This window comes from Ochotona princeps, chromosome 6 (genome assembly GCF_030435755.1).
Source record: "Ochotona princeps isolate mOchPri1 chromosome 6, mOchPri1.hap1, whole genome shotgun sequence".
Classification (NCBI taxonomy): domain Eukaryota; kingdom Metazoa; phylum Chordata; class Mammalia; order Lagomorpha; family Ochotonidae; genus Ochotona; species Ochotona princeps.
The window spans coordinates 38,139,814-38,162,429 of record NC_080837.1 but is presented as its reverse complement, the minus strand read 5'-3'; the positions used below and the strand labels follow the sequence as shown (position 1 = coordinate 38,162,429).

Sequence of the window (22,616 nt, the reverse complement as noted above, 5' to 3'; positions counted from 1 at the left end):
GCCATTGAAACTCATGGCTGGTTTGTTGCTGTTGTTTTGTTTTGTTTTTACATTATATAAGCTAAGTTATCTGCACCTAAGGCTGCAGAAAATGGAAGGAAACAGCAGCTGCTTTGAGGTAGGGAAGCCCAGAATCCTGAGCATTTACGGCCCTCTTTGTAACAGGATCAATAACTAAATAAAGCAGAACAAAAGCTGTCAAAGACAGGCAGGAGAATTCACATGGCTGTCCATGGCCCGTGGTGCTCAGGACAGATGTCCTCACCACTTTCCTAGCCCCACAGACAAATAATTGATGTTCGTGAGGAGGCATCGAGCTTACTGATCCGACAGGTACTCATTAGCACCTGCCATTTCCCAGCCTTCTGGGCAAGTGGTGCTAGTCCACAGTCCATTATCCAAAACTTGACAGGCCTGATGTTTTCAGATGTTAGAGGTGCTCCTGTGCCCTGCATGTTCCACGCATCATCTGACATCTGTCTCAGCATCGAGCACCATGGGTTGGACAAGCATTTTCAAGTTTGACAAGCAACAGTGTAACAATATACAAGTATAGTTTAAAGACTGTTAGTAACCTCATGTCAGTTCAGGCCATTAACTGCCAATGAATTCGTAGCAGTTGTTTTTAAAACCTCTCAAGGGATGGAGTAGAAGAAGATGTGTTTTAAATTTTTGTTTAGTAGCACTTTTATCTCATTTATAAATAACTAAACATGGTTGGTGTGTGCTTAACATTATTTGAAACTCGTATAGAGTTTATAGACAGTGGTAAGTTGTCAGTAACTTGTCCAGCTTTCCATACCAGGAAAGGATCTGCTCATTTCTGATTTGATAGCTTTTCCAGACTTCCCTGTAAACAGTTTGTTCTTGTCTCTGGACTGTCGATAGTGTATAGCAGTACTTCTTTTCCTGTATCTTCACCAACATTATACCCTGCTGTTAAGAAAATTAACATTTTGGGTCATTAATTTAAAATATCTTTCCTTATCTAACCATGTACATTTTGATGTTTATGTAATGTATGCCACCAAAGTTTTTTTTAAAGATTTGTCTTTTTATTTTTATTGGAAAGTCAAATATACAGAGAGAGAGATCTTCTGTCCATTGATTCACTCCCCAAGCAGCCCCAACGGCTGGAGCAGTGCCGATCTGAAGCCAGGAGCCCAGAGCCTCTTTCAGGTTTCTGACACAGGTACAGGGTCTAAGGCTTTGGGCCATCTTCCAGCGCCCTCCCAGGCCATAGGCAGAGAGCTGAATGGCAAGCGGGGCTGCCACAATATGCACCAGTGCCCATATAGGACCCTGGTGAGTGTAAAGTGAGTACCCACCCCAGCCACTATGCTACCGTGCCTGGGTCACCACCAAAGATTTTTTAGTTGAATCCAAACAGCCTGTTTTTGTTTTGTTTTGTTTTGTTTTATGGTCCCTGTAGTTATTTTTTTTTTCTAGAAAACTTCCCACTCCAATTTACAAAAAAAGTTTGAGGTTTTTCTTTTAGTTCTTTACAATGGCCTTAAAAAAAAAAAAACCTCATCAATGAAATATAGAAATAGATTTTCCCTTTTTTAAGTTTCTTAACTTCATTGCAGACTGATCAGGGCTATCCTCCCTGGCTACATTACTTCCCCAGGTAGCCCTGTACCCAAGCACAGTTGAGTTTTTCTGTCTTATTCACTACTGCTTTTGTTATGAGACTGTTTCTTCAACTTTACTCTAGGTGCTTGCCCCTGCAGAAGTAAAACTGGCATGGTAGCCTAATGGTTAATGTCCTCCTCTTTTATGTGTTGAAATCCCATATGGGCACTGGTTCATATGCCGGCTACTCCATCTCCCAGTCCAGGACAGCCCAAAGCTTTAAGACCCTGCTCCCACATGGAAAACTCAGAGAGGCTCCTGGCTTCAGATCGGCTCAGCTCAGGCCGTTGCAGCCACATAGGGAATGAACCATCGGATTGTCTCTCCTTCTGTGTAAATCTGCCTTTCCAATAAAAATGAAATAAAATCTTAAAAAAAAATTTTAGATAAAAATAATTAAAAAAAGAAGAAGAATTCATAGCTGAGGTATAAACAGTGCATAAGAGTTGTTCATAACTTGAGTACCTGTATGTTCGCTCATTAATATGGATCACCCCACATAGGCCAGTCATGAGTGGGCCAGAGAGTTGTCTATGAGAAGAGAGGAAGGCAGGAGACCAAAAAAGGGCCCCTAAGCATGACCAAGAGCAAAACAAGGGCCCTTTCCAGGTTAGCTCTCTCTTATGAGCCAGGCAATGGTGCCCAAATAGCGTATATAAGTGGGATGGAATGTAGTGTGTGAGGCTTTCCAGGAGTTTTATGGTGCCTACCTGTTTAACTTCCACATAGCCATCATAATGTCTTCTCCTTCCTGGCTGAGTGAGCCACAGGTACATCATGGGGAATTATGGATTGATAGGTGAGGGGGTAGAGTTACAATGCAGCAGCTCACCTGTTCCTGTCTAATTCTGCTCCCTGGTTTCCCCATAACACCTTTACATTATATCCAGTTGTTGACTTTTTACAGATAGGTTTGTTCCCAGGTGTTCAATGCCCAGTAGAAAGCTCTCAAAAATTGCTATTGAGTGAAATAAGTTTCACATGTAGTTGATTGTATTTGTTGACTTCCTATTCTGCTAATCTATGTAAGCACCACTATCATGCCATTTGAATGGCTATAGATTTTCAACAAGCCTTTTGTAGTGTGGTTACCATTTACTTTATGGAATTTTCCCTACTCTTTTGCCTTTGTTTTTCCCCATGACTATTTTTTTGTTAAGATTTATTTTACTTTTATTTGAAAGGCAGAGTTACAAAGAAGAGAAGAGACAGAGAGATCTTCCATCCACTGGTTAACTCCTTAAAGGGCTTCAGTGAGGTGGTGAGGTGATTTGAAGCCAGGAGCCAGGAACCACCTTCAGTCTCCCATGTGGGTGCAGGGACCCAAGGACCCATGCCATCTTCCACTGCCTTCCCAAGTCATAAGCACAGAGCTTGATCCGAAAGTGGAGCAGCCAGTGCTGGAACTGGTGCACATATGGGATGCCAGTGCCACAGGCAGAGGATTAGCTGACAACACCACCAAACCAGGCCTTCTCCATGGCCCTTCAGCATCAGCTTGCCTGGTAATTTAGTCCATTTTCAGCTGCTGTAATCTAATACCACAGCCTGGATAATTTATAAAGAATAAAGATATATTTCCTTGCAGTTTGGGAGGCTGCTAAGTCCAAGAGCAAGGGGCTATACTTGATGAGCACCTTCTTGCTATATTATAGCATCACGTGCAAGGCAGAGCAGGTATGCAAGCGAAGGTCGCTGGTCTCTCCTTATAAAGCCACCAATCCCATCATGGGGCCCTGCTTCCAAATACCACCAATGTAGGAATTTGGCAACTAAATTTCTGACACATGAATCATAGCACCTGGTTCAAAAATTCTGTTGACCAACTTTTATGTTTTGTTTATTTAATGTCTCCAAAAAGAGAAAAGAACTTCTATCCCCTGATTCATTCCCAAATGTTCACAACAGCCAGGGCTGGGTCAGACCAAACCCAGGAGCCAGGAACAACATCTGAACCTCATACAAGGATAGTAGACACCTGAATTCTTGAGTCATCATATGCTGCCACCAAAGATGTACCTTAGCAGAAACCTGGAGCAGGGGGGAAATAGATGGCTATGTTAAGTGAAGTCATGCAATCACATCCAAGGATGGTATGAACAATAGGTTCTTACAATAGACTGGACCCTGAAAGTGATTTGGTTGTATAAAATGCCTCATATAAAACTTGCCCTCTTGGGGTTGGTATTTGACGCAGCAGTTAAGTTGCTGCTTGGGATGCCTGTGTCCCATATTAGAATGCCTGGTTCGAGTCCCAGCTACTCTCCTTGTTATCTACCTTCCTGCTTGTGTGCACTTGAGAGAAAGCAGGTGATGGCCTAAGTACTTAGGTCCCTGTCACCAAAGTGAGTTCCAGGCTATTTCCTGCCTTCAGCCAGCCCAACTTGGCTGTTGTAGGCATTTGGGTTGCAAAGTAATAAATGAAAGATTCTCTCTCTCTCGCTTTCTCGCTCTCTCTGCCTTTCAAATATAAATAATTTTTAAAATTTTGTCATCTTAACCATTTTTAACTGTATAGTTCAATAGTATTAGGTATAATCACACTATTGTGTAACAGAATTGTGAAACATTTCCGTTAGCTTCTGAAATCTCATCCTCACTGTGTTCATCTTGTAAACTCATGAAGTTTAATCATGGAGCTATTATTCACCCTCCTGTTTCAGTCCCTGGATCTTGGAACCAAAGATACACAGCTGTGTGAAATGGTTGATAAAATTCTAAGGTTTTAATAGTCTTATCCCACCTTAGTGCTTTTAGTAGGTGTGCTTAAGGCAGGTTATTTTATTGCCCAAGAGAAGCATATTTGCACCAAACAGCAGGTACTTTTGAGGTACCAGGAAGGGTTCTTCCCTAGGAGTTGTACTGAAAAGAGAGAGAATCGATCTTTCATCCACTGGTTCACTCCCAAAAAGATTGTAATAGCCAGGACTTGGCCAACCGAGACGAGGAGTTTGGCACTCCATCTGAGTCTTATGTGAGTGGCAGGGGCCTAAGTACTTGAGACATCTGTTGCTACTTTCCTAGTTGCATTGGCAGGGAGCTGGATCAAAAGTTGAGCAGCCAGGACTTGCTAGCATCACATGCAGTGGCTTAGTGTGCCTATGCCTTGATGCCAACACTGAGTTCTAATGACCATTTCTCCTTGGAACAAATTAGACTTTGCACTAACCCACTCCTGGAAGCATTCAAGTTGTTGGTTATCTCTAAATAAACTTTGTTCAGCACCAGGAGTCTTTGAAGCTTATACTGGTGTCTGAAACACTTCTTTCACAGGGCCTCATGTTGAGACGCTTCTTGGTGTGCTTGGGAAAAAGCGTGGCAAGTGTTTTGTTCTTATCTCTGGAAGCACTGTTCCCTGAGTTTGGGTACTCTTCTTTCCCTCATGAGTCTATAATGATTAAGTTTTGCCACATATGTCAGAAAAAAACTTATTTTTTGCAGCTGACATCTAAAGTTTGGTACTTCTTACTACTGTTCCAACATCCTTAATGTACCCCTTATGCCCTAAAATGTCAGTTTAGTTCCAGCTGTCAGGTATATATTGCAGCCAGCTGGAAGGAGAAAGACATGACGTTTTATCCCTTTTCTTCAGGTTGCTTGCTGACTATTGCATACATTAGCTCTTCTTTCATTTTATTGGCCAGAAATCAATCCAATGATCACACTTAACTACAAAGAAACCTGGGTTCATTGTATTCCCTGAAGCATTCCCATTAGTAAAGAGTATCCCGAGGCAAGCATTGGGCGGCATCATGGTAAGCCACCAGCCTGCTGCCTAGGACCCTTGCCTCTCATATTGGAGGGCCTGGTTGGAATCCAGGCTACTCTACTTCAAATTTGGCTTCCTACTGATGTGCCTCGGGAGGCTGCCGATGATTGCCTGAGCACTGGAGTCTCTGCCACCAGTGGAGGGCACCTAGCTGGAGTTCCAGGCTCTTGGAACCTACTCCATCTCCCCCCAGGCCCTTCACACTGTTGAGGGCATTTGGGGAGTTAGCCAGCAGTTGGATGATCCATCTCTGTGTGTGTGTGTGTTCCCTCTCTTTGTTACTCTGTCTTTGAAATAAACAGATACATTTTTTTAAAAGAATATCTTCATATGCCAGCCCCTTATAGGCCAGTTTCCCCAAGATTTCCTGTTACAGAGTAGGCATATAGCTATGGCCTCTACATACTGTTTATCAAGGCTGGTTAAGTTCAGGTCTGCTTGACACTTGCCAGGTAAAGACAAAGGTGGTGTCTTACACATACAGACTTGACTTATTTTATCTCTATGTTTCACGCAAGTTCTCTTTGTATTGAGTCCCAGGAAAGGTCTACCCTTTGGCTTGCATTTGTATTTCTACTTGGATAGTTTGTGATGACTGTAACTCTACTTACATCTGCATGTTTTCACCCCTTCTAATCACAGAGGGCTACTGCAGTTTTGTCACTTCAAAAGCAGATCTGCCCTTACTCATAAGTGCAGTACTTGTCTTTTAACATCTCCACCTAACTCTCACATTGGGACTGCCAGGCCTTGAATGTTTTAAGAAGACCCTCCGAATGCCATTTCCCCCTGTCTACCCAGAAGGCAAGTTGAGACACACTGAACTGAACATGAGAATAGAGAAGTGAGTTTGAGCCATGGTGAAGATGGCCGCTTAAGAAACACACATGCTGATCATTCAGGATAGATGTTTCTGAAAGAGGATCCCAATAGGTAACCACAAATTGCTTGGCAGAGTAGCATTTGGTAACAAGAATAACACAAACTGAGTACTGGCTATTGGATATTTCCTGCTATCTGTTGCATGAGAACTAGCAGTAAGTGGGAACGTGTGTTTTTCCTGAGTTATTTGTCTTTCAAATAGAGTCAGCTGACTGGCAAGGATTTACCCAGTATTTTTGAGTCTTAGGTGAGCAAGGTCCCATGTCTTACTTTTCTCCTGGCTATGGATTTTTAATGAACTGCAGTCTCACTGGTTTTGAATTCCTTTCTCACTCATATTACCTTGCCTTGTTATACCTTTGCAGTGATGCCAATCGATATGGATTTAGAGTACTATTGTCATTTGCTCTTGTACAATAAGGTGTTCACTGGGCAGTAACAAATGAAAAATGAAAGAATCCTGTGTCAGTGAATGTAGATTAGTAAAAGTTAAATTGATCCTTAGGATGGGATTGTTCTGTATTCTGAGGTTTGTACTTGTACTTTCAGTATTACAAAGTTTTGTTTGCTAAATTGACATATACAGAAAGCAGTAACAAAAAAAAAGTTATTTTTCTTGACAAAATTTTAAGTTGGTAGTAATAATATCAATACAGAATTTATTTTTTGTTCTTTTGAAATTCAGAAAGAAAAAGCTCCCATTTATTGGTTCACTCCCTTAGTACTCACAACAGTTAGGATAAGGCCAGGCCAAAGTGAGGTGCCTAGAGTTCAGTCCAAGTCTGCCCTTTAGATGGCAGGGTGTTGCTGCTTTGGCCAGGCCACCTGTGGTCTCTGCCCCCAGCAGTGAGTGGTTTCTGCCTTCAAGGAACAGTTGTGATGGAGCCTGTTCCTTCTGGTTGCCTCCTCCACATCCCAGTGTCTGTCAGATTTATCTCAGATCCTTCCCCCTGCCTCTCTCTGTCCTTTTCTCTCTTTCTCCCTCCTCTCTCTTTCTCCCGCATTCCTTCCTTTTATCTCTCTCACCCCTTTGTCCCCACCCCAGCACCAGGCTAAATTATAATAGTCCTTAACTTCTGCTCCTACTCTTATCCATTCATTCTTTACTGAGCAGCCAGAGTGTAATTTTAAAATATGTTTAGTCATATCATTCCTATCCTAAACCACTGTTAAATGTTTCACTGGCCAGCAAGATACCTTGTGATCTAGCTGTTTTCTGTTTTTTAAAGATTTATGTATTTATTTGAAAGGCAGAGTTAGAAAGGGTGATTTTCCATCTACTCTCTCACTTTCCAAATGACTAAAACAGCTGGAACTGGGCTGGTCCAAAGAGCCAAGAGCTGTTTCCAGGTTTCCCTCTTGGGTACAAGACACCAAGCACTATACTTTCCCAGGGGCATTAACAGGGAAGTGGACAGGAAGTGGAACAGCTGAGATTCAAATTGGCACCCACGTGGGATACTGATACTACAGAAAGTGACTTTACCTGCTGCACCACAGCATTGGCCCTGCCATTTCCTATTTGTGTGTTTTACCTGGGCTCTTCTTGGCTTGTGGAATGTAGTCGCTTCTTACTTCTGGATCTGTTTATGTGTTCTTGGCTTTTTTTTAATGTTTATTTTTGTCTGAGATTTATAGGGAGAGTGGGGAGAGAGAGAAGGGGAGTAAAGGAGCTAGAAAACATCCATCTGCTGATTCAATCCCCAAATGATTGCAGTGGTCAGAGCCAAGCTAATCCAAAGCCAGGAGCCAGGAGCTTCCTCCACGTCTTTAACTGACCTGGGATGCCATATGGGATTCTGGCACTGCTAGTGGGGATTAGCCTGATAAGCCACCACAGTGGCCCCTGTACGAAATGCTGGGTCTCTGGTGTCAGCTTAAAAGTTGTATCATCAGATGGATCTTCCTGGCTGACTACGGTTAAGTGTGACCTTTCATACACACCCTGGTCGTTGAGCAGAATGCCATATTATCTTCTCAGCAGCATTTTCTAAACCCATCTCTAAGAGTTTATTCGATAGGCCTGGCGCCGTGACCTAGCGGCTAAAATCCTTGCCTTGAATGCGCCGGGTTCCCATATGGACGCCGGTTCTAGTCCCAGTGTCCCCACTTCCATCCAGCTACCTGCTTGTGGCCTGGGAGGGCAGTTGAGGATGGCCCAAAGCCTTGGGGCCCTGCACCTGTGTGGGAGACCTGGAGGAGGCTCTGGGCTTCAGATTGGTGCAGCACTGGCCGTTGCACTCACTTAGGGAGTGAATCATCGGACAGAGGATTTTCCTCTCTGTCTCTTCACTTCTCTGTATATATCTGGCTTTGCAATAAAAATAATAAATATTTTTTTAAAAAGAGTTTACTACATTTATTTTCCCCCATCTGACTAGAAGTTTCGTGTTGGAAACTGAAATCATGTCTGGTCTGTGTTCTTACCTCATTGTACTGTAGGCACTGTGCCTGGCACCCAGCATAGCTCTTTGTTTCTTTTTAAGATTTATTCTTTGGGCCCGGCGGCATGGCCTAGCGGCTAAAGTCCTTGCCTTGAACGCGCTGGGATCACATACGGGCACCGGTTCTAATCCCGGCAGCTCCACTTCCCATTCAGTTCCCTGCTTGTGGCCTGGGAAAGCAGTCAAGGATGGCCCAAAGCCTTGGGACCCTGCACCTGTGTGGGAGACGTGGAAGAGGTTCCTGGCTCCCGGCTTCGGATCGGCACAGAACCGGCTGTTTCAGTCACCTGGGGAGTGAATCATCAGATGGAAGATCTTCCTCTCTGTCTCTCCTCCTCTCTGTATATCTGACTTTGTAATAAAAATAAATAAATCTTTAAAAGAAAAGATTTATTCTTTATTTGAAATCATTGTTACAGGGAGAGAGAAAATCTTCCATCCAGGAGCTTCATCCAGGTCTCCCATTTGGGTAGCAGGGTCTGAAGCACTTGGGCATCTTCTACTGCTTTGCCCAGGCCATTAGTAGGGAGCTGGATTGAAAATGGAGCAGTGGAGACTGGAACCAACATCGATGTGGGATTCTGGTGACAAAGGCTGGTGTTCTTTAAAAGATTTATTTGTTTATCGGAAAGTCAGAATTATAGAGACTAATTGATGATCAGTCTCACTAACTGGAGAGATTGGACCAACCCCAAATCATAGCTTTTAACAAGGTTATTATCAAGTTACACAAGACCTGACTTACAGATTTTATGCACGTGGTTCATAACAGCATTGTTCATTGAATGATTCTGAATGTTGTATGTAAAGCTCACACTATGCACTTCTGGGAAAATGCAGTTTTGCTAAGCTTGTTGCCCCTAAAAAATTTTTTTTAGCCTTTCTGAAACTTTCCGGTAAGATTTCACATCTAGGGCCAGGCACGGTAGCCTAGCTGCTAAAGTCTTAGCCTTGTACGTGCCAGGATCCCATATAGGTATTGGTTTGCGTCCCGGCAGCCCCACCTCCCATCCAGCTCCCTGCTTAGGCCTGGGAAAGCAGTCGAGGACGGCCCAGAGCCTTGGGACACTGCATCCATGTGGGAGACCCGGAAGAGCCTCTGGGTTCCTGGCTTCAGATCACCTAAGCTCTGGCCATTGAGGCCACTTGCAGAGTGAATCATGAGATGGAAGATCTTTCTCCCAGTCTCTCCTCCTCTCTGTATATCTGACTTTGTAATAAAAATAAATAAATCTTTAAAAAAAAAGATTTCATATGTTTTTACCCTGGGTTCCAGAAGCTTTGGAGAAAAAGGTCAAGGCTCAATCATAGTACCTTGGGATTGATGCTGAAAAGAGCAGTTTCTGAGGGGGGTGCAGACTTTGCAGTTAGAGCAGGCATGGGATTGTGGTCTGCTTTGTGTCATCCCTGCACGCTCAGCCTGTATGACAGAATCAGTGCATTATCCACATTTCATAACAATGGCGTGAAGAGAAGCCGAATGGGACATTTGAGTCACACGTTCGCTATCTGTGAAAAGGAAAAACACATTCATTGGCATTGGTTTTTTTTTTAAGATTTATTTATTTTTATTGGAAGGGCAGATGTACAGAGAGGAGGAGAGACAGAGAGGAAGATCTTCCATCTGATGATTCACTCCCCAAGTGACTGAAACAGCTGGTGCTGCTCTGATCTGAAGCCGGGAGCCAGGAACTTCTTTCTGGGTCTCTCATGCAGGTGCAGGGTCCCAAGGCTTTGGGCCATTCTCTACTGCTTTCTGAGGCCATAAGCAGGGAACTGAATAGGAAGTGGAGCTGCCGGGACTAGAACCGGTGCCCGTATGTGATCCCGGAGCGTTCAAGGCGAGGATCTTAATCGCTATGCTATCGTGCCAGGCCCGGCATTGGTTTTTTTTTTTTTAACTTACTTATTTTTATTGGAAAGGCTTATATAAAGAGAGAAGGAGAGACAGAAAGATCTTCCATCCGATCATCACTGCCCAAATGGCCACAACAGCCAGAGTTGAGCCAATCAGAAGCCAGGAACCTAGAGCCTCTTCTGGGTTTCCCACGTGGGTACATGTTCCCAAGGCTTTTTTTTTTTTTTTTTTTTTTTTTTTTTTTTGTCACTGTGCACTAAGCTTTATTCTCTTTCTGATGATGAAAATAATACATTCTGTAAAAGTTTGAGCATTATAGAAACTTTGAAAACCCCGTCCCCCCAGAATCGCACCCTTGGGCGTGACAACTCGGTAGTTGGCAGTCTCTCAGCCCTGTTTAGTGCACAGCAGCACCTGCACTTCCGCACTGCCCTGCTCTCAGTTCCAGCACACCCTGAAACCACCTGCTTCCTTCCGAGAGCTGCACACATTCATGCAGCAAGAGCACCTGGGCTCTCAGGCTGTACAGAAACCCTTGAGGCTGAGTGCCCTTCAGTATCGTGAACCAAGTATTAGAACTAAAAAAAAAAAAAAAATCCATGAGGGAAAACTAGACACAGCAGAAAGGACAGTTGAGAGAGCGACCGTAATTTCTAAATAAAAATGCCCAAATTCCGATTCCATAAACCAGATTGGAACGTGGACAAGAGTCAGTGCTCCGCCATGGCACACAGTCGCCGAGGGGCCCTGCGCTCTTCCTGCTGAGCTGCGGCCGGCAGGGGCAGAAGGCGCCGGGCAGGCCTGCCTGCAGGGTCGGCCCTTGCTACTGGGGAAGGAGCCAATCCAAAACCAGGAGCCAGGAGCTCTTCCTGGTCTCCCATGGGGTGCAGGGTCCTAAGGCTTTGGGCTGTCCTGGACTGCTTTCCCAGGCCATAAACAGGGAGCTGGATGGGAAATGGAGCGGCCAGGATACAAACTGGCACCCATATGGGATTTCAGCGGATGCAAAGTAAAGATTTAGCCACTAGGCTACTTACTTACCAAACCATGGGAGGCATTTCTTTTAAACTGTACTTTTGGAAAATATACCCTAACACCTATATAAAATATAATTACATATACTTTAAAAGTAGAACTTTCCAGCAAAAATTATCATTATCTTAAAGATTAATGAATGACTCTCTAGAAAAATTTTTTCTTTGTCTCTTGTAGGTCAATGAGCCCCCTGAAATCAACTTAGTACTGTACCCTCAGGGCCTAACTGGTGAAGAAGTGTATGTGAAAGTGGATTTGAGGGTCAAATGCCCACCAACTTATCCAGATGTGTGAGTACCTTTATAAATAACTTAGATGTGATTTCAGTTTTCTGACAACACAGAAACGGGCTGCAGTTATCATAGTTCTTCTCCCTGCCCCCATTCTCTGTAAAATTCCATTTCCTGTCATCAATAACTTGGTGGAAGTACATCAGCCATTGCCATTGTCGTGAAATCGGTCTCATTATACACCTGCCTGAGGATGTAGAATCATCAGTGCAGATGTTAATATTTACCCAGTGACTGCTTATTTGCTTCCGATATGTTTTCTGTTTATTTAATTCCTTGTTAACTCAGAAGAGGACAAATTTAGAAGATAAAGGTAAAGGTGTGGTGGCTGCCTGATGCATTTGTGCACCTAAGTTTAAAGTATGATTGGACTGGAAAGCATGGACCCCAGTAGACATGAGTAGACAGTGGTTAGTTTTCATCATGCAAAATTATACCAGGCAGGAAGATGTTCAGCACCCTGGCTCCTAACCATTAATGTGAGAGTATGCTGCAGTCATTGAAATATCCAAAACAATGCACATGTTTCCAAACTTTCCTGTGATATCGCCTCTGATTGTGAATCACTATGTAGAGCAGAAGCACTAGCCATCAGAGTTGAAGTTGTCTTTTTTCTTTTTAATTTTCTTTTTAATATTGTTTACGTAGTTTAGAGGGATGCACACCTGTGTGGGCCTCCAATTAGGGTGGGATGAGTTGAGGTATGAGGGAAAGTGGGTGGGAAAAAGAGAGAAATGTTCCAATAATTTTTCCAAAAAGAGGCCACTCCTTGCTGTGAAACGGGAACAGTCCTTCGATGATGATGCCTCAGAGTCCCAGAGGTGGGGAAGAGTGTTCCAAGAGCGTTATTTAAGTGGTTTTGATGGTTCTGAGACATTATCAGCTTCATTGTCCCAGGTTGAAAATCTTTCCAATGTCTGTTGACTTGACTTTAGTGCATCTCAGACCCAGGAACATATTGCAAAGCTTGGCCAAGAGAGTGGTCCAGCTTGTTCTGCTTTCCATCCTCTGACGAGGCAGTTGATGTCCCCTGCTGGTATGGATAAGCTGACTGTCATCTCCCCCATGTACATCTGGACATCTTGTCCACTGCACAGGCATCAGCCATTGAGGAAGCACAGGCCGACACATGCAATCCGAGGTCGGATCACATATGTTATGATTTCCCTGTGGGTAGGGTTTGAGTCCTACCATCTGGCTGAGGAATCCATCAAGAAACCTCAACAGCCAGTACAAGTCATCTGCACTAGCCAACACACATTCCAGTAGATGTAGCTGCCTGGTCAGTCCCACCTCCAGCCCCACTTATGCAAACCAACGGGTTTTAAGGCCTAGCCCAGGCAGCCCACCACATGCCTGGTATTCACACACAACAGTAAGTGCCACAGCCTAGTTGGGTGACTCCCAGTAACCCTCACCAGGTCTGTTCTCAGCCACAGTTTTTGTACATGTCAGCCTGTGCTGCAGCCTAGCCTGGTCTATCACACATCCCATCTCTCCTTCATGCACACCCATGGGTGCTGCAGCTTAGCTCAGCCCAATCTTCCACAGAAGATAGTCCACATGTATGCCAGTGAGTGCTGTTGCCCTGTCCAGCCTGACCTGCCCCCAGCCTTGGCTTTCATGCTCACCAGCAGGAGCTGCATTCTAGCAGGGGAGTGCCAACAGTTCCCCTAGCAGGAGTGCTACTAGCCCTGGATCTTGCACCTGCCAGGGGGTACTGCAATCCAGCCTGACATGACTTGTACCCATTCCTGATACTTGCCACTTAGTGCTGGCTCCTAGCTCAGCTGCCCCATACCCATTCTGGTTCTCCTGCATGCCAGCAGGTGTGATATCCTGGCCCAGCCTGACCCTTCCTCAGGTCAGCCTACTCCCCAATCCCAATTCTCACACTCACCAGTGGAAGCAGTGGCCCAGCAAGGGAGCCCCTGAAGTTCCCTTACCAGGCCTGCTCCCATCCCCAGGTCTTAGGTGTGTCAGCAGTTTATGTGGCTCAGTCTGAGATGGCCCACCCCCAGTCTTGGCATTCACCAGCAAGTGCTGCAGCCCGCCTCAGCCTGGTCTACCCACAGATCCAGCTTCCTCCAGCAAGTGTACCAGCCTAGCCCAACCTGGCCTATTCCTAGCCCGCATAGGAACTGGCAGTTATTACAGTCCAACCAGCCTTACCTGCACCCCATCCCGGCACTCACTTGTGGCAGTGTATGCTGTGGGATGGCACTATCCAGCTTACCCTCATACCTGGCTCATACCTTATGTCAACAGGTGCTGTAGTCCCGCCTGGCCTCACCAGCCCTCAGCCCCAGCTCTCATACTCATCAGCAGAAGCTGTAGCCTAGCCTAGGAGTACACCAAATTTCCCTACAAGGCCTGCTCTCAGCCCCAGATCTCAGTTGAACTGCTGTCCAACCTGACATGCCAGTTTCCAGTCCTGGCGCATAATGGTGGGTACCAGCCCAACTGTTGTGCCCTAGTCCAACTGGCCGGCACCCATTCTGGCTCAACAGTAGATGCTACAGCGTACCCCAGCCTGGCCCATGCCCAGACTTGGCTCTCATATGAACCAACAGTTGCTGCACTTATCCCGATTCCACACCCAACTTGGCTCTAACAGACACCAGCAGGTGCTGGAGCTTAGCCCAGTTTAGCCCATTCCCAGACACAGTCCACGTGTATGGCAGTGGGTGCTTCAACCTTGCCCATCCCCATCTGCCCACAGCCCCAGCTCTTACACTCACCAGGAGGAGCTGCAGCCTAGCAGGACAATCCCAAAGTTTCCCTGTTAGGCTTGATTTGAGCCCCAGATGTTTCAACCCAGCCTGGCATGGCCCACCTACCATCTCAGCTCTTGCTGGCAGGTGTTGCAACCTTACCCAGCCAGACATGGCCCATACCCTGCCCTGGCTCTTGTGAATGCCAGTAGGTGCTATGATCTGGCCCAGCCTAGCCTGCCCTCAGATTCGACCTACACAAATTGGTTTGCATTAATGGGAAGTGCTGCAGCCTTGCCTTGCCTGGCCTGTCCCTAGCCCCAGCCTTGTGTTCCTCAGCAGGAGATATGGCCTAGCAGGGGCGTTCCCCAAGTTCCCCTACCAGGCCCACTCCCAGCCTCTGGGTCTCACACATGCTGGTGGGTACCATGGCATGGTGGATGGCAAAGTTATGGAATTTTTAATCCCAAGAAACATTGGAAGGTTAGGAGAAGACAAACAATCAAGAATGACTGTTTTGAAAACAGAAATCTCATTTTTTTCCCGTAAAATTGTGCTGAGGATATGTATATAGTAGGCATATTAAAATTAGTTAATGGGCCAGCATTGTGGTGCGTGGATTAAGCCAGCAACTACAATACCAGCATCTGATACTGAAGCCCTGGTTCGAGTAACAGATGCTTTACTTTCAATCCAGTCCCCTGCCAGTGTGCCTGGAAAAAAAGCAGCAGATGGACCCTGCCATCTACGGAAGAATCAGATGGAGTTCAGACTCCTGGCTTCAGCCTGGCTCCATCCCATCATGGCTGTTTAGGAAGTGAACCAACTGATAAGCGATCTCTGTCTCTCTCAGTCTCTCCCTCCCTGCATTTCAAATAAATAAAATGATAAAATAAAAAATTACTGAAAAATTAATTAAGCTTATGAAAGAAAACCGAAGTCTCTCAAGGCTTTTTGTGGTAACACAAAATGCATGGTGTCTTTTCTGACATCTCCTGAGCATCTAAAACCTCAATTCAGTACTGACACAAACAGATTAAGAGCTCAACCCCACAAGTCTCTGTCTATTTCAGATGCCAGTTACAAACCCAATACTTCTTTGGGGGCTTTGGTTTGTTTATTCTCAATTTTTAAACTTCATTCTAAGAGAGAAAGAACTCTCATCTGCTGGTTCAATCCCCAATGCCTACAGTGGACCTGGAGCTGGGACCACAATCCAGCTCTTCCACATGGGTGAAAGGATGGCACTTGAACCATCACAGCTGCTTTCCAGGGTCTGCACTGGTGGAAAGCTGGAGTCCAGAACAGAGCCCAGCATTGAATTCAAGCATGATGGGTATGGGCTCTTCTCAACCGCTTAGGCCACTCGAGATCTGTTAATTCTGAATACTTATGGGGGTTCCCATACTTCCCTCTTAGATTCAACAGTTTACTAGGACAACTCATAAAACTGAGGCAAATACTTCCCTTGGCATTTATTGGTTTATCATGAAGAATGCCACTCCAGAATAGCCAAATGGAAGATGTGCATAGAGCAAGATGTATGTATAGGGGTAGAGAGGGACATTGCTCTGTGCTCTGGCCAGGCAGGTGTCACCCTCCCAGCACCTCCAGCAGTCTCTGCACTGTGTCATTTAAGGGGGTTATTGTGGTGGCTTCATTACATAAGCAAGATTGCTTAAATGCGTCATTGTCCATTGTTGATTGAACTCAATCTCCAACCCCACTATCCTCCCTGGGGGTCTAGGGCAGGGCTGAAATGTCTCATCCTGTAATCAGGGCTTGGTCTTTCTGGTAAGCATCCCCACTCCTGAAGCTCCCCAGGCGACTTCTTTGAAATATCCTAAGCGGCTCTCTCACTGCTGTCACTCAGGAAATCCCGAGAGAGGGGAACTCTTGCCAGAACCCAAGATGAAAAACTTAAGAACTTGAAATGTTTATTTGAAGACTTATTTATTTGCTTGCTTGCTTACTTACTTATTTATTTATCCTGAGGGAGAATCTTTATCCACTCCCCAAATGGTTGCATTGACCAGGAGTGAGTTAGGCTGATGCCAGGAAACTAGAGCTCCATCCAAGTCTCCCACATGGTTGGCAGAGGCCCAAATATTTGGGCCATCTTCTGTAGCCTTTCCAGGCACTTTGACAGGGACCTGGTTTAGAAGCTGAGCTGACAGGACTCAAACCGGTTACAACCATTTAGGGAATGAGCCAGAAAATGGGAGGTTCATTCTCTTTCTTTGTCTCTCTCTCTCTCCCTCTCTCTTTCTTCTTTTCCTCCTCCCTTTCTCCCTTTCAAATAAATAAATGTTTTTAAAAATCCTTGAAGTGGGCCCAGCGCCGTGGCCTAGCGGCTAAAGTCCTCACCTTGATTGCGCTGGGATCCCATATGGTGCCGGTTCTAATTCCGGCAGCTCCATTTCCCAGCCAGCTCCCTGCTTGTGGCCTGGGAAAGCAGTCGAGGACGGCCCAAAGCCTTGGGACCCTGCACCTGCGTGGGAGACCCGGAAGAGGTTCCTGGTTCCCAGCTTCGGATCGGCACAGCACCGGCCGTTGCGGCTCACTTGGGGAGTGAATCATCGGACGGAAGATCTTCCTCTGTCTCTCCTCCTCTCTGTATATCTGACTTTGTAATAAAATAAATAAATCTTTAAAAAAAATCCTTGAAGTTTAATTAGTTAGTATTCTGGATGGATTTTTTTGCCATTCTGTTATTGTTGTTATATGAATGTAATGATTACATAATTTTTTAAATAATTACATAAGGCTTCGTTTGGGGGAACAGTTCTATCCCTTTGAAAAGGACAGTTTCCCTCTTCTGCAAAATAGTCCTGATATGCTTATGAGAGAGAATCCTGGGCAACATGAACCGTGCATTGATTCAGGCCAGTCTGGCATTTCTGTCTGACTTCCCTCTATCCAAGTATTTGATGATTGTAGTCACTGTCTTGCTGAGAAATTCACACTGAAAGATGCATAGATAGTTGAGTAGTTACGATGTCACTGAGGTGAAGTACTGTGACTTACTCAGAAATGCTGGATAGGAAGTAACGAGTCATCACTCAGTCATAGAGAGCTGTTACTGGATATACACTGGGTAGGAGTGAAAGGACACTCAAGAACTGGCTGTGTAATGACCTGAAGCAGAAAATATGGACCTAGACAAACTCTAAGGGATGAAGAGGGGAAGGGATTAGACATCTGGGAAAGGACTGCATTTGTTTGGTCCATGAGTAGATGTCCACCTGCCCACAGATGGGTGAGCATTTCCACCTTGCCTACGGTCAGCATGGATGATGGAATGCAGCATGCATGGGAATACGCAGTAAGTCACTCTGGTTCTGTCTTGCCTCATTGCTGCTGTTCTAATTTATACAAGAGCACACAAGAGTGCAGAGGCTCCAGCTCATCAGGAGGCTACCTTACTAGGTTGATCAGCTCACAGTGCTTAGCTCAGGTTGAGAATCGCTGGACAATCTCTTCTCGGCCTTTTGGCTAAGATCGAGTGTGATACTAGACAATGGAGTCCATGGTTAAGGGACTGCAGCAGAGTCAAGCACACATACTTAGGGGAAGAACCCTAAAGTTGTGGATCCCAGGAAACATGAAAAACAATAGTAATTGAAGTTGGGAAATTTTAATTAGAGCTATAAGAGGACTTGAGGAGATCCCAGAGCAAACCAGACAAGTCTGTGTCTTCCTGAGAAGGTGGGAACCTGCCAGCCCCAGCCAACCGCAAACTACACTGGTGGCTGCTGCCCCACAGGATGTAGTGAGCACAGTATCACTGAGATTTGCTGGGGTATAGTCTGAGCCTTTGGAGGTGGAGCAAAACCTTGCTGGTAGCATGTAGAGTGTCACATGTGAGTGAGATCTGTATAAAATCTGTGGGTCCTGAGTATGCTTGCAACTTAGCAAATACTAATACAGATATACAATACTTCCTGGAGTAACTTTTCTCTTTTGTTTCCCCAGAGTTCCTGAAATAGAGTTAAAGAATGCCAGAGGTCTTTCCAATGAAAGTGTTAACTTGCTAAAATCCCGCCTGGAAGAACTGGCCAAAAAACATTGTGGGGAGGTAATTTTTTAAATTTAATTATTTTAGGTGATGTTTACATAGCCACGCAGGGTGGGAAGGGCTGATGATTAGGGGAAAGTAAGTGAGACCGTTGTCTCCAAATTTTTGTTTTCTTCCTTCTGTATTTGGGGAAAGGGCAAAGATTAGAAAAGAGGTTGCACCCAGTCTCCCAACTTCCCCTGTACCCAGGGATGGGTAATGGCTCCCCCAGTGTCATCCCAGAGTGCCTGGTGTGGAGCATGCTCTGAGTGTTCTACTCAAATGGTACTCAAATGGTTTCAATAGTTCTGAAATGCTGTCAGCAAATTCTTCCAAGGTCCATCTGTTAACACAGTCCACCCCAGAGTCTCCATTCACCAGATACTTGCTGTCAACGCTTGGCTGGGTAGTTGACCAGTTTGTCCTCTGCAGGCCCCAATGTTCATCTGGGTATGCCATCTACTGCCTTGTCTTAGCCAATGAGGAGGTCCAGTTGTGACAGATGCACTTCGTGGTCAGACCACAGATCCTGTGATTCTTCCCGTGGTTGGAGTTCTGAGTCCAGTGGTTCAGTTGAAGGAATCCCCAAAGAAACCTCATCTGAGGTGATCCCATATCTGATTTTTATGTGTACTTGACAATACAGGCTGAGCTGGACCCACATCAGTCTACACACATTGGTAGGTGCAATTGCTGAGTCAATTCTGCCTCCAGTCCTGTGTCCTACATAAACCAATCAGTGCTGCAACCCAGCCCAACCCTGCCCACCACACACTCAGCCTTCACATACACCAACAGGAACTGCAGCCTAGTCGGAGCAACCCCAAACAACCCCCACTAGGCCCGCCTCCAGTCTTGGTTCCTATGCTTGCTAGTACGTACAGTAGACTCTCCCATATCCCATTCAGCTCTTGTACACATCAGTAGGTGCTGAAATTTAGCTCAACTCAAACAACCCCACTATCCAGCCCATACTCATACTGGTGGGTGCCACTGCCTATTTAGTAAGGCCCTCCATCAGTCCTGGTTCTCATGCCCACCAGTGGAATTTACAGCCCATCAGAGAAATGCCCACAGTTTCCATACTGGGCCCACTCCCAGCCCCGGACCTTGCACTCTAGCTTGACAGACTTGCCCATAGTAGCAGCACTTGCCAACTGGTGCTGCAGCAAAGTCCAACCACCCTGCACTTACTTTGATTTGTACCTACACCAGTAGATACAGTCAGTTAGCCCAGCCTGGCTCTCCACTTAACCCAATTCACATGCAGTTCAGCAGGTGTTGTAGTCCTGCCCAACCTGCTCTGACCGTGGTTCCAGTACTCACTGGAAGAACCCTGGTTCCTGTGTTCACCAGCAGGAGCAGTCATCCAGCAGGAGAGCTGCCTACAGCCTCTCCTACTGGGCTCGCACCACCCACCCCACTCTCATGTGTGCTGATGGGTGCTGCGGCCCAGTCTGGCATGACCCACCTCACCAAGCTTGACATTTTCTGGCAGGTGCTGTATCCTGGACTAGCCTACTCTGCCCCCAGTTCCACCTCATGCTGGTGGGTACTGCCACCCAGCCCAGCCCAGCTAGCCCCCAGTCCCAGTCCTAATGTGGACTGGCTGGTATTGCAGCCTGTCCTGGTTCTTAGATCTGCCAAGCCTAACACTATCTGCCCCTGTCCCAACTCTCACCTGCATTTACTATGATCTAGCCCTGCCAGGTAAGCCCCCAGCCTGAGCTTCAGTGTATACTGGTGAGTGGTGATTGGCAGTGATCCATGATAACTAGCCCAGCTCAGGTCTTCCCCATGGATTGGTGCGTCAGTGTAACCCATAAAGGCCCTTCAGCATCCCCTTGCTTACCTGCAAGTACAGTGGCCTTATGGATGGGAGTCCCTCAGAAGCCATTCCTCACCTGCAAATTACTCCCTCAGCGGTCTTCCCTCCCACACATCTCCTTACCCTCTTCCCTGATGAAACCACGGACCAAGCATGAGGAGAAACCCCCAAGCTCACTCTGCCTAAAGATACAGCCTTCCCAACAATTCAGAACTGTTGAATTATCAAAACTGCTTGAGCAAGACCCTCAGAGCGTGCCTCACATTGGGGACCTGGGATAGGTGGGAGGCTGGGTGCGGCTTTTCCCTTTTCCCTTTGTTTCTCCCCTGACCCCAGATACAGGGAAAAAAAATGATGATATTAGGGTGGAAACAATGGTATTATCCACTTTCCTATAGCCCTTGACCCTTTGTACCCTAAGCAACTAAGTAAGATTATTAAAAAAAAAGATACAGCCTTTCCTTTATGTAAAGAAACTGAACAGTTCTTCATTTGCAATATGTATAACACAGTGACTCATAACCTGTGAAGAACCTTTCAGCTGTAAGATTTTATCCACTTCTGTTACTGTGTACAAGAACTTCAGTGGTTGATAAGGTACAGAAAATTACTGCAGAGCTAAAAAATAAAACACTAGGCCTTGGGAATTCTTCCAAAATTGTTTTGGCTTCGTTTTTATTTGTTTGGGTTTTTGTGTGTGTGTGTATACAAAGGGACTTTAATATTTACATGAAAAATAACAGTTGTATTGAAAATTCAGCTACAGAAAAATTCTGATTTTTCTGGATTCCTGACTTATGATTTTAAGATGTGTTGGTTTATTGAAGATTGAACTTTTTGTTTTAGGATCATTCAAATTTGCATGCAAGCTTTAGAAATAATACAGAAGAATCTATGTACCCATTAGCCAGTTTGCCCAGTAGTAACATTTTGGGCCACAAGATTGTACTCAGGATCCTGAAGTTCATACTGAAGTGGTACTAAGTGCTTCTCCATTTCTATCATTTTGTCACATCAAGAATGTTAGACATGGATGGGGTCATTCAGTATGGAACCTTCTGGGGTCAGGTTTTTTTCAAGCAGTATCCTCTTCTAAAGGTTGGTTCAAATTGCTACCATGCTCATGGCTATTACTGTGTATTGCTAAGGAGAAGTCTATGGTCAGGATGTAACATGGTTGATTGAACTGTTCACGAAGTGAAAGACACTCAGGCGTTTCTAGTTTGAGACCAGAACAGATAAGCTGATTAAAGGTTCATATGCAGGTGTGTTTGCTTTGTAAACATAAGCCTTCATTTCTCCAGAATAAAGATCCAAGAACACAATTATAGGTATATGGTAATTCCATGTATAGATTTTTAAAGAAACTGTCATCTCCCTTCCACTCCCCCCCACAAAAAAAAGAGAGAGAGAAAAGAAATTGTAAAGCTTTTCAAGACTTGGTTAACTATTTGACATTCCCTGTGTATGTGAATGGTACTGTTTCTCCACCATTTGATGCTGACACCATTTTATTTGAGCTGCTCTAAAGGATAGTTAGTCTGCTTAACTTTATATGTCAACTTAGCTAGGCCATGATGCCCAGATATTTGATGAAACATCATAGATGTTTCTGGAAAGGCATATTTTAAATGAGTAGCCATTGAGTTAAGAAGCCATTGTTCTCCCCAGTGTGGGATTTCTTCCAGTCAGCTGGAAGCATGAATAGAACAAGACTGACCTCACTGTGGCAACACAGGCAAAGCCTCCTCCTGGGATACTGACATCCCATGTGCATGCCAGATCTGGTCCAGCTGCTCTACTTCCAGTCCAGCTCCCTGCTAATGTCCCTTGGAAAAAAAAAAGAGAAGATGTTTGTTACCTATATGGGAGACCAGGAAAAAGCTCCTGGCTCCTGACTTCAGCCCAGCTCAATCTTAGTGAACCAGTAGAAGAAAAACACACACTCTCTCTCCCTCTTTCTGTCTCTTTATAGCTCTTTCAAGTAAATAAATCTCTTTAAAAAAAAAAATCCCCTGAAAAGGAAGGGATCCTCCCAAGTGTCGAGCCTACTGTGTTCTGGATTTGCCAATAAATTTCTGTTTCTATTTATTTATGTCCTATT

The 22,616-nt window shown here is 45.2% G+C and overlaps 1 protein-coding gene across 3 annotated transcripts in view; it reads left to right on the top strand.

Annotated features, from left to right (window-relative positions):
• Positions 1-22,616, top strand: part of EIF2AK4 (eukaryotic translation initiation factor 2 alpha kinase 4) — a 100,419-nt gene that overhangs the window by 1,274 nt on the left and 76,529 nt on the right. For all 3 annotated transcript variants that reach the window (XR_009245619.1, XM_058666084.1, XM_058666085.1), the window contains exons 2-3: positions 11,801-11,913; positions 18,603-18,705. Coding sequence is in view for 2 of the 3 variants with exons in the window: in XM_058666084.1 (XP_058522067.1) it covers positions 11,801-11,913; positions 18,603-18,705 (216 nt within the window). In the remaining variant the exon portion in view is untranslated. The remainder of the gene's footprint in view (positions 1-11,800; positions 11,914-18,602; positions 18,706-22,616) is intronic.